Source organism: Parasteatoda tepidariorum, chromosome 2 (genome assembly GCF_043381705.1).
Source record: "Parasteatoda tepidariorum isolate YZ-2023 chromosome 2, CAS_Ptep_4.0, whole genome shotgun sequence".
NCBI lineage: Eukaryota > Metazoa > Arthropoda > Arachnida > Araneae > Theridiidae > Parasteatoda > Parasteatoda tepidariorum.
The window spans coordinates 13614438-13633237 of record NC_092205.1 but is presented as its reverse complement, the minus strand read 5'-3'; the positions used below and the strand labels follow the sequence as shown (position 1 = coordinate 13633237).

General features: G+C 29.2%; 1 protein-coding gene across 14 annotated transcripts in view; it reads left to right on the top strand.

Annotated features, from left to right (window-relative positions):
• LOC107448880 (endothelial transcription factor GATA-2-like) overlaps positions 1 to 18800 on the top strand; it is a 313302-nt gene that overhangs the window by 251337 nt on the left and 43165 nt on the right. For 5 of the 14 annotated variants that reach the window (XM_021147696.3, XM_071187703.1, XM_071187695.1 and 2 more), the window contains 3 exons: positions 2508 to 3224; positions 13317 to 13415; positions 16872 to 17017. In XM_021147696.3, the coding sequence (XP_021003355.1) occupies positions 2508 to 3224; positions 13317 to 13415; positions 16872 to 17017 (962 nt within the window). 14 annotated transcript variants of the gene reach the window in all.

Sequence of the window (18800 nt, the reverse complement as noted above, 5' to 3'; positions counted from 1 at the left end):
GTTCTGAAATGAGCTGTGTTTTTGAGATTTTACCTTTAACGCAGAAAAGACAACGGTATTTCATGCTTTATTTCATAACCATAAATTGTTAAAATGCTAAATATAATATTTTTCACATGTTTTGACATAAATTAATGCAAAATAAGGAAAAAATATGTTTAAACAAACTCTGTTTCTAATTGTTAATAAAAGCTGACGAATCAACTTTTTTGGTACAAATAATCTTAGTCAAGTTTACAAATCATTATGAGAAATTTACAAATTTCGGAAACTTTTCATAAATAAAAGGTTGCTGATAAAAATAGTTTTTCATTTGAAAATAACACTATTCGTTTATTTTTTATAAACAAAGTGTGATGTCTAACTATCGAAATGCTTGCAATTTGTAGGAAAACACTAACCGTTAAAATCACAATAATGTACATAAGTTTTGTAATATTGTAGTAATTTATTTTTTTACAATATCGCTAAAGTTTATTTAATTTTGAAATATCACTAAATTTTACTTCGAAATAAAATAAATCCTTAAGAAAAGACATAAATATTTAAAGTATTTCATGGTTTGTTACATTTTTCATTTAAAATTCCGGTACATAAGAAAGTTATAAAGTGAGTAGCAGCATTATAATACCCTGCACTTAACAATCACTAAAGAGCTTCTAGTTGATAACCAGCATTCACTCGTTAACATCGTTATGAAGAAATAGTTTCTTGAGAACCCCCAACCACCATAATCAGCCTATAATTTCATTCTTCGTTTACTTTTACAGCTTTCTTCATTCTATTATTTCAGAGGATAATGAATCAACTGGTCGGAAAAATGGAGAGTAAATAGTACTCCTTCTCAAATTTTCGAGATTTTGTCTAAAAGGTATCATTTTCGGATATTGATGAAACGTGTTTATGGAACACAAATCCGAGTCACGCAAACACTTGTGTTAACCCTTTAATAGGCTCGGGTACGGTGCTTAACTCATAGGAGACATTTGCTTGCAATGTAGTGTCATAAAAACTTAAGAGACTAGTGCTATATAATGTATCCTCCAATATTGATAAAAGTAATATTCAATGCAACAATGATCAACTCTTGTTGTAGAAAATTACACATAAAGAGTAAATTAATGATGTGTAAAACAATGTTACCATTTGACACAAGGTAGAAATGGATTTTTTTCTTTATATACATATTACCGACTTTAATTTTAGTACATAGGCATTAAACACACATTTAGGAAAATTATACGTAATTTTTTCTTCTATTTATGCATTTAGTTTCAAGGTTTCTTCGTTGGTTTGAGTTTCCAGAGAAAGGATGATTGCGTTATCTTAATGCCTCGTGAAATACAATTGAGTATAAATAAATGTACTTTGTGAAGTTTCTATTTAGCTATACTTCATAAGTTTTTATTTCTTGATTACTAGTTAAAATGTGGTAATATAGTTTTCCTTTATGCTATGTCTGTATCACTGCATTTGTAGTTTTAAGATAGAAATTTTCTGCATTATTGTTTTGCCAACGCTTGACTGATTCTGTTTAGTTTTATCTTTCTTGTTTATTCAGATTGTTTTGAAACTTTATGCGAATTCAAAAATTTTTTAGTATAGATATTAAATAAATACAAAAATAATAAGTATTAAATAAAAAAAATGGAGGTGAAGTTCTCACTTAAGTTGGTTTACTATAACACTGTGTGCGGAAATATAATCAACAATTTACTGGATTACGTTTTTTTTTAGTGACAAAATTATTTTAAACATAGAAAATTTGGAGAATTTATACATTGTTTTTGGTCAGAGACGAACAGAGTGCCAGAACTTTCGGTACTTTTGTAACAAAATAACACTTGAATAATTGAATTCGAAAGGAAGAGACCTGTTTGAAAATTGATTATTCTTTCAATTATTTACTTTCCTTTTGCAGTTGATGGTGAGCAAAATTTTTAAAAGTCAGATGTGGTTTCGAAAATAGTATACAATTTTTGATGCTGCATTTAGAAATCATTTTTAGTACACAAAAAATACAGAAAAAATAGCGGGGATAAACGTATCACACGAGCAGATTCTTTATGTCTATCTGCTAATTTGTAATGCTTATCTCCATCATTTTTTGTATTTCATTGTACAGGGAATTGAAGATGACTTTCCAATGTAGCATCGAAAATTATTGACTGTTTCAATTACCGTAACTACTGCATTTGTGAAAATTGACGTTGGCTCTTATCTTTGACTCATCATCTGAAAGTTTTTATTCTTCTTAATTATAAGCATGCAGTTAATGTAACTAAATAAATAAAACCCTTAAGCCTAAACCTTAATAACCTTTGATCTCAAGTCAACTAATTTTAAGGCTTAATTTGAATCATATACTGCAAGAAAGATATTTTTAACAGAATTCGAGGTTTATATTTATGTCACTTTTTTTTAAATTTTCACTGAATTTAAAATATATTGTTGTTCAACGTAAAACTATGTTGTTGATCCATGTTGTTTTCTTTTCATTTTCACAGCCCGAATGCCTAGCAGTCAAATGTGCAGGCCGCACTTCCATTCTCCTCTTCATCCGTGGATCTCAGAAGGAGGCAAGCCCATGGTGCCACATCCAGCACATGGATCAGCCTGGTGCTCGCCTTTTTCCGGCAAACCACCTCACCACCCGAGCGGGTCTTCGGGAGGTCCTCTCGGAGTCCACGCTCCACCCCACTCTGGTTCCTTACCTCCACATTCTAGTCCTCATCTCTTCAGCTTTCCACCTACACCCCCCAAAGACGCGACGCCGGACACTGTGACAACACACCCCACTAACGGTGGGGTTAGTAGTGGCGATTATGGCGGTTCAGCGTCAGGACTTGTAGTGTCCAGCAGTGGAGAGGACATAAAGGGTCACCACACGCCCAACATGATCACTTCCCTGGGTTCGGCCCTCAGCAACTGCGGTTCTTCCAGCAGCGGTGGCAAGCCCAGAGAAGGTAGTACAGCTTTTTCTTCAACTCTTAATCCCGTACATCACCACCAGCCTTCCCATCACCATCACCACCATCATATGCCCACCTATTCCCCTTACGTTGCTGGTCCACCCCCATCGGGTGGATCTGCGGACTATTCCGGAACGGCTTATCCGTTCCATAGCTCATTTCTGGGCTCTTCTACGGGAAAGACATCTTCTATGCAAAGTTCCAGCAGCTCCTCCAGTGGTAAACCAAGGAGTAAAGGGCGATCGAGTGCCGGTAAGACAGATTTCTTTACGCCCTACACTACTAACAATGGGATATTTCTGCTTGGCACTAACTTCAACAACGGCTCACTCTATCTACTCACACGACTTATCTCCACTGCCCTTTCCTATCTCTACCCTTGCCCAATCCCTTTTGCTTATTTACAAATTGCTATCTAATATTATATTAGCAGAAATATTTGATTTAATGTTCATACATTTCCAAAAAAATGGTACACAATTTTAAAAAAAATATAGTACCAGTAAACCACTACATAATTCAAGTGTAATGGTTCCATGAGCAATGGTTTTTATCCCTATTTGCGTACCAAGTTTGTATTTACAAACAATACCATAACAATTACGCTTGTTTGATCATTAGCAATTTAGCATGGTAGCATGATTTGGAAAAAAAGTAAATTTAACCATATTTGCAGACTAAGTTTGTATTTACAAACCAGACAATAATTAAAGTTGTCTGACACGGTACTAAGGTTCAAATTAAGTTAATTGCTTCAAATTTAATTCGATTTTTTGGTTCGCCGTCAAATAATGTTCGACGACATCGTAATGATTAATGTTTTAAAAAATGGTTTCAGTTTCCAGCATTGAGTTTTTGATTGAAAAGGGCAAAATGAACATTATTTTAAAGATTTCTGCTTTTGCTTTTCAAGTATTCCTGCTTTTTATATCTTTGCTATTTAATGTTTGCTTAAAAGTTATTGCTTATAACCATATACATTTTCTCGTAAAACAACTTACATGCAAACATTGAACAAACTAACTAGCTTTTATAACTTTAACAACTGATGCATATCTTTATTTTTATTGCTCATAATATGTAATGTATGTATAAAAATATAAAAACAGTTCAGTCATCTGTATAACGAAAAACTTATATTTTTGAACATTTCTAAAATTATCTTTCGAATATTAAGGTGAGTTTTGTCTTAAGCAAGTCATATATATATATTCAACCTTAATTTTATTTATATGTATCCATACTATAAAATGTGCAGAACAGTACTGCAAATATCAGTTATCATAAAAAAATAAGATATGCTTTTAATTTCTTAAACATTTGTATTCTTTAAAAAAACTGGTTTTGGGTTCTTTAAAAAAACTATTTTAAAAATGGCAAAGAAGTAGAAAAACAATTAGGTTACGCTTTTTATTTTAAAAGATTTTTATGAAATCAGAACCGTTAGGAATATTGAAACTGAACGTTTTTTTTTCCTTCAAATAATTCGCTTCTAGAATCAAACTAACACTGGGATAAAATATATAATAATATTTTAAATAAGATTAATCGATAGAGGTTAATTNTTTATAAATAAAAACGGAGGAGCTTATTTTAAATAAGATTAATCGATAGAGGTTAATTTTATAAAATTAACCTCTATCGATTAATCTCATTCTACGTTAAAGATAAGAACATAAAGTGAAATTATAATTGGTAATGGAGGCTTAAGGCTTCGAGTTTGAATTAAGTTTCATTTTCTTCTTCCTCTTTAATGAAATTCACCTAAAAAATTACGCAAAACCCGAACTTATTCTATTTTATATTCCTTTACTCCTTTCCATTTCATTTAATCATTTGCTTGTTTAATGTGCGTTTCTCTTTTTATTCATTTTCAGTTATCTATTTTTATTTAATTCTTCATGTTGTAAAAAGTAAATTCGTCTCAATGTTAAAAAAAGAAAGAAATTAAACAAATAAGATATTACGATATAAAATTCTACGATAAAAATAGATCTTAATGTAAAATGGATTTTAAGGCTTCAGGGTGCCAGTACTTTTTCGTAATTCTTCTTACTAAATTTTTTACTGAGCAGTTTCTTTTACTTTTGCCTTTGTATATTTTATATTAAAAAAAAACATTCTTAGTACATCAAATATTCGACATTATATTTTTGTTTATTTACATCTTTCGCTAAAAAAAATTGTGACTGAGCATTTAAAATTGTCTTGAGCCATTTTACTGAGAGCATAAAAAAAATTTCCTGTGCCATTCTTCGAACAAATACACCAAGATTGCAAAAAAAAAAAAATATCATCTGAGCTTTCATTTCTACCTTCTATGTTTCTGGCTTGATGGTTTTTAAAGAATAAACATCACAAAATAAATTTCTTTCGGATTCTAAAGAAAGTTCACAATAATATGCGGTAGGAGCAAAATTTTCGCCAGTAGCTTTAACCAATTCGAACAAAAACAGGGGGGTAGATACATTCTATTTTCCAAGACCCGCGTACCACTTGCAGGGTCTTGGATAAGTAAGCTTTTATAAAGATAATATTCTATCCATTACGCGGTCTTTTCCAAAATGGTTTTTTCCTACAATAGACCGCATTTGGAAACGAAGTAAAAGTCAAATTCTTGCCTTTTACTACGCGGATGCAGTTTCTTTTCCTGTTTTATTATTTTTTCTCTTTTCTTGCCTCCAGGGGGGTTTTATTACCTCCCCTTTTAGCTTTATAAGAAGTGAAGTAATAATAATAAGGAAGAATGCAAAATGGGAATCGAAATTCCTTTTTCTTTCTTGCCTTTTTTTTTCTTCTCCATCTACCAATTTTGGTTGGGACCTTTAGAAATTGTAGTTTCTGATGTCGCAAATTCAATAATAGGGTCATTTAGTGCTTGTGGTAGAAAATGCACTTTTTTTACCTAACAAATAAACTTCGTGGATGTTCATTTGTCTGAGAAGGATGAAGGCAATCGAATTTGAAAGAATAAAGAAGCATACGTCCAATCAAATATTATATGTTGTATAGATTTTTTATTACCATGAAATATTTTTATTTTTTACAGTTGCAAAAAATTCCCTTAGTAAATTGTTTACATTTAAAAATATTTGACTGCACACCGTTAAAAAGTTTTTGAGTGTGTTGAATCGTAATAGTGTTTAAATTTGCTGCAACCCTAATTTGATGAAAAGTTCAGCCGTATTATTTAGTTCGCAACAAATTTGCATCACATTACAGTTCACGGTATTTTATATTATAGTTAAAACCTTATTTTTTCAAAAATTAAAAAAAGAAAAAACATCAACTTTTTTGAGAGCGTGCTATTGACGTTCGGATGAGGCGTTCAATTTCAATAATATCTTAATAAATTTTTAAAAATAGAAAAATAACTATTCAGGTTTTTTCATTTGGAAAAATAATTTCTGGATTTTATGAGATGATTATTTGCTGCAATCAAGTTTAAATGCATGTAATCATAAAAATATTTTAGATTTTATCAAAATCTAATCTATTTGTATTGATTTCTGAAGCAAATCAAATGTTTTCTCATTAATAATATAGTTCGAAAAAATATCCTGAAAATTTTAAAATGTCTCTAAATATTAGAAAATACTAAGTGCTATTTAAATCTAGAAAGTTTTTAACTTCAAGAAAAAAAATATTAGTTTTTAGTTTGATCTAGTGGAAAAGTCACTTACAAGAAAAATCTTTTTAGTTAGTTGGATCTGGCTGAAAAATTTCAATTACAAGAAAAGAAATATTTATTTATTTATCCAATTTGCTTTAGTGGTAAAAATAATATAACAAACTTGTTTTTATGCAATGTGTTTTCGAATAATAAGTTATAAACTAAACAAAAATTTAAATTTTAATAAAAATTTGTTTTACTTGCTTATTTGAAACAAAGTTCAAACTTTGAAACTAAGTGCAAAAGACACGAGACTCGATCAAAAAAATTGACAAATAATTTTTAATTGAATAAGGTAATAAAATTAGTAAGAAAGATTTGATAAAGATTGAATAAATGAGATTAAAAATCAATTCCTTCACTGATTAAAACAATTAATATTTTTTTTTAATTTTAGCTTTTCGTGCGCATTTTACTACTAAATTTATATGTTTATAAACTTTTTGTTAAAAAGATTATTACTATCGAGAGAACTTGTACAGTCTGAATCTGAATTCAAATTAATATCGATTATGACAAATAATATCGATTTGGTATAATTTGAGACCTGAACAAATCATTTTTTTGCCAACAAAAACTGAATTGGATGTCTTATCTGAAGTATCAATCCTTTGTCCCAAGTAATAAACATAAAAGATGTCCTATCAACTGATGAGATCTTCTTTACAAATATTATTGTAGAATTCTTTCTCGATTCCTGTAAAGAAAACAGACCTGTTAAGGTGCACGTTTTTCTCCCTCTTCTCCATTTTGAATGGTTCTTAAAAATAGTTCTTGATTTGTTTTTTGGTCTGTTCAAATAATTGAAATTGAAGATACTTTCTATCACCACTAATCCTTAACTTGGTTATTTAAGATGGCGAAGGGGATAAGAAGTATGTTACGTTTGTTACTTTCTTAAATACAACAGTTTTCTCATTTGGCTGAACAGGATATTCAACAGTGTAATGCGATTCTGAGATTGCAATCAAATATATATCGGAGAATTTTATGATTTGATTCTTTTCAGTGATTTGCTGACTAGCGAATTACTATCGTGACGCATACTATGTATTTGTAATTAAGATAAACTTTATTACCGTATAGTCATTTCAGTCGAAATATAGCTTTGTAAAAAAATAATATGCTTTAGTAGAAGTGTAGAACATACAATCGATATGAATAACAGGAAGATTATGGCACTTGATGTAGCAAAAAATTATGAATTGTTAGAAGTGTAGAGCATAAATAACGCATAGGTAATATGTAGAATATAATTGTAGAATATGATATTCTCATATTGGATTACAAAAGAATGTCACAAATTGGTCGTAGTGTAGAATTTACAAGAATGTCTTGAATGTAGATCTAGATATAAGCAGAAGTTAAGATTAGATATAGATAATATTTAAAGCATGGTTCTTGTCATAAAATAACGTTTTAAATTGTTGAAAATGTAAAGCCCATAACAGAGTTAGATAATTTATAAATCATGAATCGGTAGAAGTGCAGAGCATAAAAAGCATATGTATAGATAATATGTAGAATATAATTGTAGAATATGATATTCTCATATTGGATTACAAAAGAATATCAGAAATTGGTAGTAGTGTAGAATTTACAAGAATGTCTTGAATGTAGATCTAGATATAAACAGAAGTTAAGATCAGGCATAGATAGTATGGTTCTTGCAATAAAATGATGCTTTAAATTGTTGAAAATGTAGAGCTCATAACAGAATTAAATGATACATGTAACTTTTGTGTTGAATGAACATTACGAATAGGTAAAAATTGCAGAAATCTGATAAATCTAAGTAATTTTTAAATTTCTTACTTTATTATAATAATTATTATGAAACTAACTTTGATAATGCGTAGAAAATTATTCTTAATACAAGTTAATATTATGAATTTATACCATGACCTTTTATAAAACCACTCGGTGCTGTAATAAAAATTCTACTAAATAAAGTTTTTTTTTAATTATGATTGTTAAGAAAAAGGAAAAAATTTAAGCTTAAAATTTATTCTCTTTTTAAAAAATAATTTTCCATTTTAAAAAAAATACCCTTTGTAAAACTTCAAAGCAAAACTTCGAACAAAATATGTATTTTACTACAGAATATAACAGAAATTATATGCAACATGTTGCAATTTTCTATCAATATAATACAAAACGATCAATATATACAAAATATTTAAAATCATTTTTCATTAAAAAAAAAAAAAAAGTTCGATCAAACGGAAACTTTACCACAAACCTTCTAACAAAATATTTTTTTTTTAAAATCAGCTCGCATACTTCTCGAACTTGCTTCGTTGAGAGCTCAGATATTTCAGAACAAAACAAAATATGTTCAAAAATGTCTTTTTTTAACGATTTCAACGAATAAAAACAATTTCTCCGACAGTATCGATTTAATATCACCATCTTCAGAAACCTCGTATTATAATACCAATTGGATTAAACCTCAAGCAGTCTCGATTCATCGTAATGTAATAATAAGAATGATAAAAGGGATGAAATCCCAAATCAGTCGCGGTTGAACGACAAAATGAAGGCCGGGGGGTGGCCGAAAATTCAATCGTCTGCCTGATCCGATTAGATTAGTCGACTGCGTGCAATGACCATATTCCCCAGCTTGTTTTTGCTAACAATCGGTGAGCCTAAAGTTGTGATTTAAATTGTTTTTCAATCCCGATTGAGATCTATATTCAGTTTAATATTTACATAAACCGAAAATATTCCATACGAAAACCGACAGAAAACACGATATTTTGTTTATTTATTTTTATTTATTTATTTTTTGATTTCTTTCTCTTTTCTTCACAAATATTTGCAGTTTCAAAACGTCGGAATTTTTTTCCCTAAAAGTAAAAGTTTCTTTTCTAAACGTAAAAATAAATTAAAAATATGAAAATGCTTGTTTACATTATGCTTTGATTTATGAATCAAATGTATAAAAAAATACTTAAATTATGCATGCAGACTAACAACATTGAAAGTAGTTTTTTTATCGTCTTACCTTTATGAAATATTTTTTTTATAAATCAATTAATTGTATGTTTCTTTTTTTATTCATATTTTATATTTTTGTTTCTATTGTTTGCTATATTGAAAAACATTTGCAATTTTAAACATAGGATTGAAAAAACAAATAGTAATACATATTTAGAGTTTGTCTGCTGTATTTTATTTACATTCTGCTCCTGCAAATATTTATGTTACAACAGTTTAATAATATTTTGATACTAAATGGAAGGTAATAACCCTGAAAAATTAGAAAATAGTAAAAAATTATTTTAAGATATTAGCACACTAATAACAAGAAAGGAAGGAAAATATGATGTAATGATAGCGCTATTCAACTGAACTCAAAAGCATAGCATAGAAAGCATTGAGAACAAAATTGTATAGTGTATATTTTAGACATCACATTATTTTATCAATGCCATTTTCTTAAAGTTTTAGTATTTATCAAAGAACAACATTGAAATATCTAGATTATATGCAATGATAGACAAACTAAATTATTATGTTCTCAAAGAGTGAAAATTTTTATGAACCCACGCATAAATCCGATTTTTTAATAAAGCCAAATCTCATTTCAATTTATTTGTAGTTTTAATTATCATAATAGTGTAACAAATCTCTATTTTTGGGGAATTTCATGAAATGCATAGAAAGTTTTTTTTTTTTTTTTTTTATACTTTTCATAAGGAATTTTTACTTATGACAATAATAGTTAATAATTGTATTTTTCGGTTAAGAAAAGTATTTGTAGCAGAAATTCGGAACTGTTCGTTGAGTTACGTTCATTCGTGCAATTTTATAAGGATTATTTAATTGTTTTTCATAAATTTGCATGGAAAGTGCTATTATCAAGTAATAAGAAATTATTGCTTAGAATGAGGATATTTTATATTGAAACCTTTATTTTTTAGGGCACTAATAAAATAAGAATTAACAAATATATTCAGGAATAATTATCGATCATAAGTATCAAAATCATATTGAACATTTCTGAGGATATCAGCAATCAAAAACTTAAACTTTTTCGTTAACATAATAAATGTGAAAAAAAGTAAAAAAAATAAAGAAATATATGTATGTATGTATACAGTCTCTTATAGTAGTTCTGCACTAATCGCAGCATCATGTTGCCTTTCTTGCATTTTTGCAGAATGATAACAGTAGTTAAAAGTTTAGAATCACGATGAACTTAAAAAGTTATCAAACTTCCATCAAACTTCTAGTTCCAAGTTCAACCATATTATTGTGTAAATTAATCACTCCTAAACTTGACTACCCTATAACGCAACATGAACAGGAACATCGCTTTATTATACATCTTATTAAAGTAACTGCATATTGGAACATTGCTATTGTTCAAAGTTGATAAAGCAAAAAGATATAACTGTTCAATTCTGAATGGTTTTTATTCATTTTTTTTTCTTTAAGTGCAAGCAAACAGTTTTGACAATTTTCGTTACGTTAAATTTCAGTCTCCGTTGCTTAAACCTGCAGTTTTAATACCTTTCAACTCCAGTTTTTTTTTGTTGTTTTTTTTTTCTCAATAAAATTCACTTTAATTGCCTTCATTTCTTACAAGAAATACGAAAATAAGAAACAAACGCCTAAAAGAGATGCCTAAATCGTACCTCCTCTGATTTCTGATTAAAAAACATCGCACAGAAAACGCTCTAGCGTATAAATTATTACTTGTTTCTATTAGGAATATTAATTTTTCAGCATGGAGATGTCCCACAGTGGACTGGTCGTAATGACACGGTTCCCAGTACAACACCGAAGTCAAGTAACCCTGGCTCCGGTCAGTAAGCGCGTGGGTGACCACTTTGATCAGCCTGAGTAGGGACCGAAGGTTCGCGGTATCGTCCTCATTAAACTGTTCTACCGTAAAGTGCTCGACTTCGCTCGTGGGTCGTCGGGCTACCAAAGTAAGGAGTCATTCCCTCTGCAGAGGATCAAAATTGCGATGGCATGTCTTCGGATCATCCTCAGAGATGTTTCCCAGACCGTCGCCAATAGCCCATTGTGCAGCTCTAGTGGGACGTAAATAAAGTACCTACCTATCAGCATGGAGATCCGTGTAGAAAAAGTTAAATTGCTGTGTTTTCTCGTTATTATTTAAGTTAATTGGTTTTACAAGTATTCAATAAAATTTTGAACAGCATGAATAAGGATGTAGCAGAACTGCAATAATGTGCAGATTATTTAATACATCATGTAATTAAGCAACTTATTCGATTATGTTCGACTTGTTTCTTTGCTAGCTATCTGTTGTTAGAGGCTTGGAACAATATTTTCGTTAAAACTTCACGTAGTTATCAATAACACTACGTGTGATTTCTAAATCGTAGCTGTACGACATAGGGGCAACGTATGAAGTTAAACTACTGAACAGGTCAAGTTTCAAACCATTTGGACTGTATTTTACTTAGCCTTCAAACCATTTGAAAAGTGGCTGAGAACTACTTCTGAATTAAATCTCATCTATTACCAAATTTCTCATCTTGTGAATGAGGCAGGCTTATGCGAAGACTGCAACAATTAAGAATTAAGTTTGAAATCGATTTCTGATGATTCTGGACAATTCTGATGCGTCAATCTTTAATTAAACTGTCGTTTTGATAGCGGACGCGAATCAATCAGAAAAAAACGAAACTATTTCAGCAAACTTAATGAGATTTAATATCCTTATGATGGGAATTATTTTCCTCATTCCAAGGAAGGAAAAAGTGAGGAAAAACATCTAAATGAGGAGTTTTCTGGTTAGTCGAGTAGTGATCTAACAATTATTAGATTACGATTTTACAGACCTATCTGCCCCAGTGTTTTCGATGTTGAAGGTTAACATCTAAAGGATGAGCCTTCTGGTTTGTCAAATAGTGATCGAACAATTATTGGATTGAAAGGTGATTTCATAGAACGATCTGCCCCAATACTTTCGATATTGAAGGCTTCAACCGAACCAATATCCCCATTTCTAAAAACTAAAGAAAAAATAAGAAGTTTGTTATAGACCCAAAAAGATGCCTTCGCAAAAAGCAGCATTTACAAATTCAATTCACAGTTGAACACGTAACAACATGTTCCTCTCATGTAACTTGTAACAGATCATAAATTTAATATCACATTTCTTGTTATGCTATTAAACAATTGTTTAGGGTTACACATATTTTTGAGGGACTACGATTTAGAGAGCAGGTAGTACGAATTCGGCAAATGGTTTCCGAAATCGTATCACTTTCAGACCTCGCAAAAACAATTAATTTTTAGTACTTAATGCACAAATGTTATTACTAAAAAAACAATAATATAAGTAGCTGAATGTCTGTTTTTTATTAGTAAAATATTTAATATTTAACTGTCAGTGATCAGAGACTGATAAAAATTTAAGTGTTACGATTTAGGCAACTCCAATCTAAGGCTTCTTCAATAACTTGAAGTATAGATTTAAAAGTAAAAGATAAAATTGATTCCTTAGTAACAAAGGTGGTACGTTTTTTAAATGTAAACTTTCGTTGTAATTGATTCAGTGGTCAAAATAGCCGGACCACTGTCTCTTAATCTGTAAAAGAATTTTTTTAAGGAAAAGAGAAGGAATTGCACCGTTGTATAAGATTTGGTGCTAAAAAGAGAATGATATCCAATCCTTGCTTTTATAGATGACAAGAATCTTTGGTCCGGCTATAGCAGAACTTTGACTAACAACGGGATTGTATTGTGGAGTTCTGATACCGACACTCACTACTCTAACCCCTGTGGTAAGAACTCTGTCTCTATCTCTTCCTGCATGTCTACTATTATTTCTCGTCTGCTTGCTACAGTGCTCGTCGCCTTCTGCAACTCACTTCTGTTTATTTCTCCTGTTCTTTCTTTTATTTCTTAGTTTCTTTGTAGTGGTGTGTCGTGTGTGGAACGCCAACGATACAATTTTGTATTTGGACTAAGTATTATTTTTTGAACAATTACCAAATTTGCATGTTTTAAGATGTATATAATAATTTTTATGTAATGATTTTTTCTTTATTATTTTTATTTATGCATTTTTTTCGCATAACATTGTTCAATGCGAATGTTTGCAATAAGTGATAAGTTTTCCCTCTGGTTATGATGTCATACGTAGATTTTAAGAAAAGCTTTTATATATCTAATGTCATTTCAACGCATTTTCCAATTGCAAAACATAAAATCTGACATGAGAGTTTGTTTTCCTGCTTCCGAAACAGTTTGGCTGATGTGAGAAGTTAGTTCTTAGTAATTGTCAATCACAAAACGAAAAAAATTTAGTTAGAAATTAATTAGTAATTGTATTTTTTTTTTCTATTTTCACGAGCGAAACATTAAGGCCATTGTGAGAAAGTAGTTTTTTAGCATTTTTACGAGTGAAAAGTAAAATATGGTGTGAAAAATTAGGTCTTAACTTTTTTCGCATGCTTTTTATTCTGAGGCGTGAAATTAGTATTTTGCACGATTAATTTCTTTTATAAAAAAGTAGTATTTAACTTTTACGATTTAGCTTCTCGCGAAAGATATAGGCTGCCGTGGAAAATTAGTTCTTTGTTTTAGCCAATATAATTTTCACTGAAGTTATGTGTTGTTTGAAAAGATTTTTCAGAACAAAACTCGTGTTTCTCCTCGTTAAGTTATTTAACTTGTTATATAAGTTATTTTTAGTACTAAATGAAGTTAGTAATATTAAGAAAGAATACATTAAGAGAAAAATAAGGTTCGAAAAATAAACATATTCTGCGATTGCGAATACTATAAGCAGTCGTTGAAAGGTATTCTGTAAAATTAATGCAATTTTTTTTTTTCATTATTTTGAGATAAAACATACGAGAAAAGGATTTATTCTAAATTTTCATTTAGAATTTTTTTCTTTACATAACATTAAAAAGCTAGCTTATCACACCAAAGTTGACACCAAAATATTGATTAAATATCAGCTAAATTGTCCTAGATATTTAATAAAATATCTAGGATTAGATATTTAATTAAATATTAAATAATTGTTAATATAATTTAACCTAATTCGATGTTTGAAATGTTTGAATAATAAGTTATTTTCATTATTAATTGTTAATTTGTAATTACTGGAAAATTGTTAATTTGTAAATATTGAAATAACTAACCGCTAGATTAATTAACAAATAATATTGCATGATCAGTTGTAGTAGTAATTAAAAAATGTTTCTTTCATTTAAATGTAAATATCTATTTTTATTTATTTATTTTGTTTACATAAACTAATTGGTTTGTCTTTAAATAACATCAGATAATGAATTAAAAAGTATTGCCAGAAAATATCAGTTTTTTGAGGATATTTTAAAAATGAAAAGATGAATGGGAATAAAAATGCATTGTTTATCTAAGGTCGATAAAATAAAATTATTTGAAAAATAAATGCAACCTATTGTTTACACAAAATCAACAACAATAATGTCTGATTTTCAGAAATATTATTTATACTAATTTCAATAATGACAGAAAACTGTAAATTGTTAATTACCATCTATAACTTTTTCGATTTTTGCAATTCTACTGGTTGAATAATAAGTATCAGATTGTTTATTATTCTATTAATTATGTCAGGTTCAAAAATAAAACACAATTAAATAGGTAATAATCTATTGTTTGAGTAATATTAATTGTGTCTAACAACAATGGCAGTATTTGTCAGTAATGAAGTAACGAATATTTCTCATATTTTAATGTCAACTTAAGCACTGATACCTATTGATGTTACCGACATTAATAAAAATTCCTTATCGACACTCTCATTATTAAGTTCCTCATAGTTTGTGTGAATATAATGTTAGATAAATAGCCTTCTTTAAATTGTTCTAATTTCAATCACGCCAGCTATCACATTAAGGTGATGTTCATTTAAGCAAAAGAAATTAGGCTTAGTTTTAAAGAAAATATGAATGTAATTAAATCGGAATACGCAGAACATAAAAGATAAAAATATTTTTCCCTGAATATTTGTTGGGAATATATCCCTCTTTAATATTTATATATTGTAAGTTATAATAATTTCCCCCTTTTTTTTTAAATTGGGTATATGAATATTAACACCAATGTATGGTTCGATTTAGTCCAAAAAGCTATCTAATTTGCACTTGATCATAAAATGCATTAATTTATCTTGTCACTAATGGTTACACTGGATAAATGATAAAAATTGAAAAATTTAAATCTTAATAATTTAATTAAAGATTACTAAACAGACGAGATGAGTATTTTTATTTGGTTTAAAAGGGAAAATTTTACATGCATTTGAAAAATTATTTTTTACGCGATATGAAGTCATGTTAGGATGATAATAGCTTTGATATTTATAGTTTTCATACTGTCAAATATAGTTCAGAAGAATTAAAGTTCTTGAAAAGACCAATTTTAAAAACAAAATATTAGAAGTAGATAAACATGTCGTAAATTTTGGGTTTTTATTGCATATTAAAATTAATATCATAAAAATGTGGACTTTAAATTTAGTAATTTTCTTAATTTGTATTCTCTTTATGTAAAATAATCTTAAAAAGTTACGCAAATTCGTGTACAGTTATCAGAAATAAATAATTTTTGTAATTAAAAATACAGGGTGTACAGGATGGTCATAATTAAGTTTTTCGAAATCTAATTGATAGAAATATTAAAAATAAATTTGGGTAAGATAAAGTTTATATTGATAGTAATTATTTACCATACATGATTGATGTAATATTGATGTATAGTATATATTTACTATATATTCTATACTATTAACTATATTGCTATTCTATATTTGATAACTACTATTATACTACTCAATTTACTGTAATGTAAATTTTTATCATACACTATATATAGTGCATATATGTAAATATAGTGCTATGGTTTATATTTGTCCTAAGTTAGCGTTCAAAAACGTTAATTGGCATACAATAGATTATAATCTTATGAGCAAAATTTTTTTTTCAAAAAAAAAACTTTGAAAATTCAAAATCATTTTCTTTATTTAATCATTTTATAAATACAGTTTATTTTAATTCCCAAATTTCTATTTCTCGTGATTTGAAATTTCTTTTAATTTATGAGCTCTAAACAATTAAACATTTAATTATAATACTTCATAACTAATTTTGTCGCGGTCATGGATAAAAACCTAAAATTAATTTATTTTGGAAAATCTGTTTTTTTTTCTTCAATCACTGATTTTAAATTTTGTTTTTCAGAGGGTCGGGAGTGCGTGAACTGCGGGGCCACCTCGACGCCGTTGTGGCGCAGGGATGGCACGGGACACTACCTTTGCAATGCCTGCGGACTCTACCACAAAATGAACGGTCAGAACAGACCGCTCATAAAACCCAAGAGGCGACTAGTAAGTCTCTTATTTTTTAACTAATTATAATTCATTGATAAATACTTCTGTACATCATACTTACAATTAAAATTAGTTTTGAAATTTTCTTGAATTGCATGATATAAAAATTGTATAAATGCGGTGCTGTAGTTCTTAAGGTAGTTGTTTTGCAACTGTTCATTAGTTAATTAATGGACATAATGCTTAGTTACTGATGGATAGCAAAGGGTATTTATTAAAATAAAAGTGAAAAAAGTTCTTTTTGCTGAAATAAGTTACGTATTTTAGATAAATTGCAAAATAAGCTTTCTCTTTTTTTACTTTTCAAATCACCCAAATGTCAAATCACATTAGTATCTGTCATTATATATCCAGGCGTAGATAGATGCACGTCCTATTAAAAGTAAAGCATTCCGCAACAGCCCATTGTGAGCCAAGGTGTCATGGAGATTAAGGATCCACAATTTTTTGATCACCTGTTTGACAATGGCAATGTCGTTTTTATTTCTTAGACAAGCAGATACCCATTGATCTGAAGCAGGATTGGCTCTAACCCACCGTTAGGGATCGAACCTCAGACCTTTAAGTTAGTCCTTCACACCGATGGCATAGTGCTTTTAACTACTGAGTCATCGCGACTAAATTTAAATGTTTAGAATTTCCAATTACGGTTTCAATGACTATTAATTATGATATATTTCTTTCTTCGAATACGTAGTGATGTCGTAATATCTTTCCGCTCGACAAACTTAACTCTTTATTTGATTTAAAACGTTAGATAAACTATTTGTATTTAATTCTCACATCATTAATTATATTTTAGTTTAGCTTAATTGTTTGGCAATAGTGTTGTTATCAAAGTGTTTTTGGATTAACGTCCATAGAAATTTCTTATCCAAGATTCTCTTACCTTATATAGTTGCTGTTTCGACACTAAATATTATTTCAACAGATATTAATTGCTTTTCAATTCATTGTTAATTAAGGTCAATTGAGTCACAATGGCTTACGACGCAGGGGTCATTCGAGGGCCGAAACTTCACCTTCGCGACAACCGTTCAATAATGTTGTGTTTCTCAAAAATAATGACCTTCAGAAATGAGGAGGGAGAAAGAGTAGGGGAAATGATAAATCCCTTTCATAAGCATCTTATAAGCTCTTAGTAACATAGCTTAAGATCATCGGCGACTCATTGTCTTGTCGGTGTTTCGCAGTTAGTGAATGCTACACGTGGCTCGAATGCTTAAATAATTCTCATCAGGATGTGACGTCGAAGTCCTTGCGCCGCAATTTCACCTGTTCGTCAACTTTCATTTGAATAGTTTTTGCACCTTATAACTTTCTACTTATGATGGAGAAATGAGTTTTGATTTCTTTGTAAATAAGAGGATTTTTTTTTCTTCAATAAATAGCAAAAAAAGAAGGAAGAAAAAAAAAACATTTACATTAAATTGCACGAATTAAAAACTACGTTATTAACTTAATTATTTGAAATTTTCTTTGTATTTTTTTTTATTTATTTCCATGTTGTTGATACACTTCGACAACGATCCTTTTCATTTGGGTATTGAGCTTTTGTTGTTAAAATTCATACAAAATTCGTCATTTTAATTGTAATATTTGTTTTACGCAACATGACATCATACTATTAATTGTCCTTATAATCTATTAACCGTTTATTAAATTCAACTAACATTCAGAGTATTATTTTAAAATATAAAAAAAATATTCATTAGTTTCTTTTAGGCAAAAAAAAAAATAATAATAAATAGATAAATAAAAAATAGACATTGATATACTA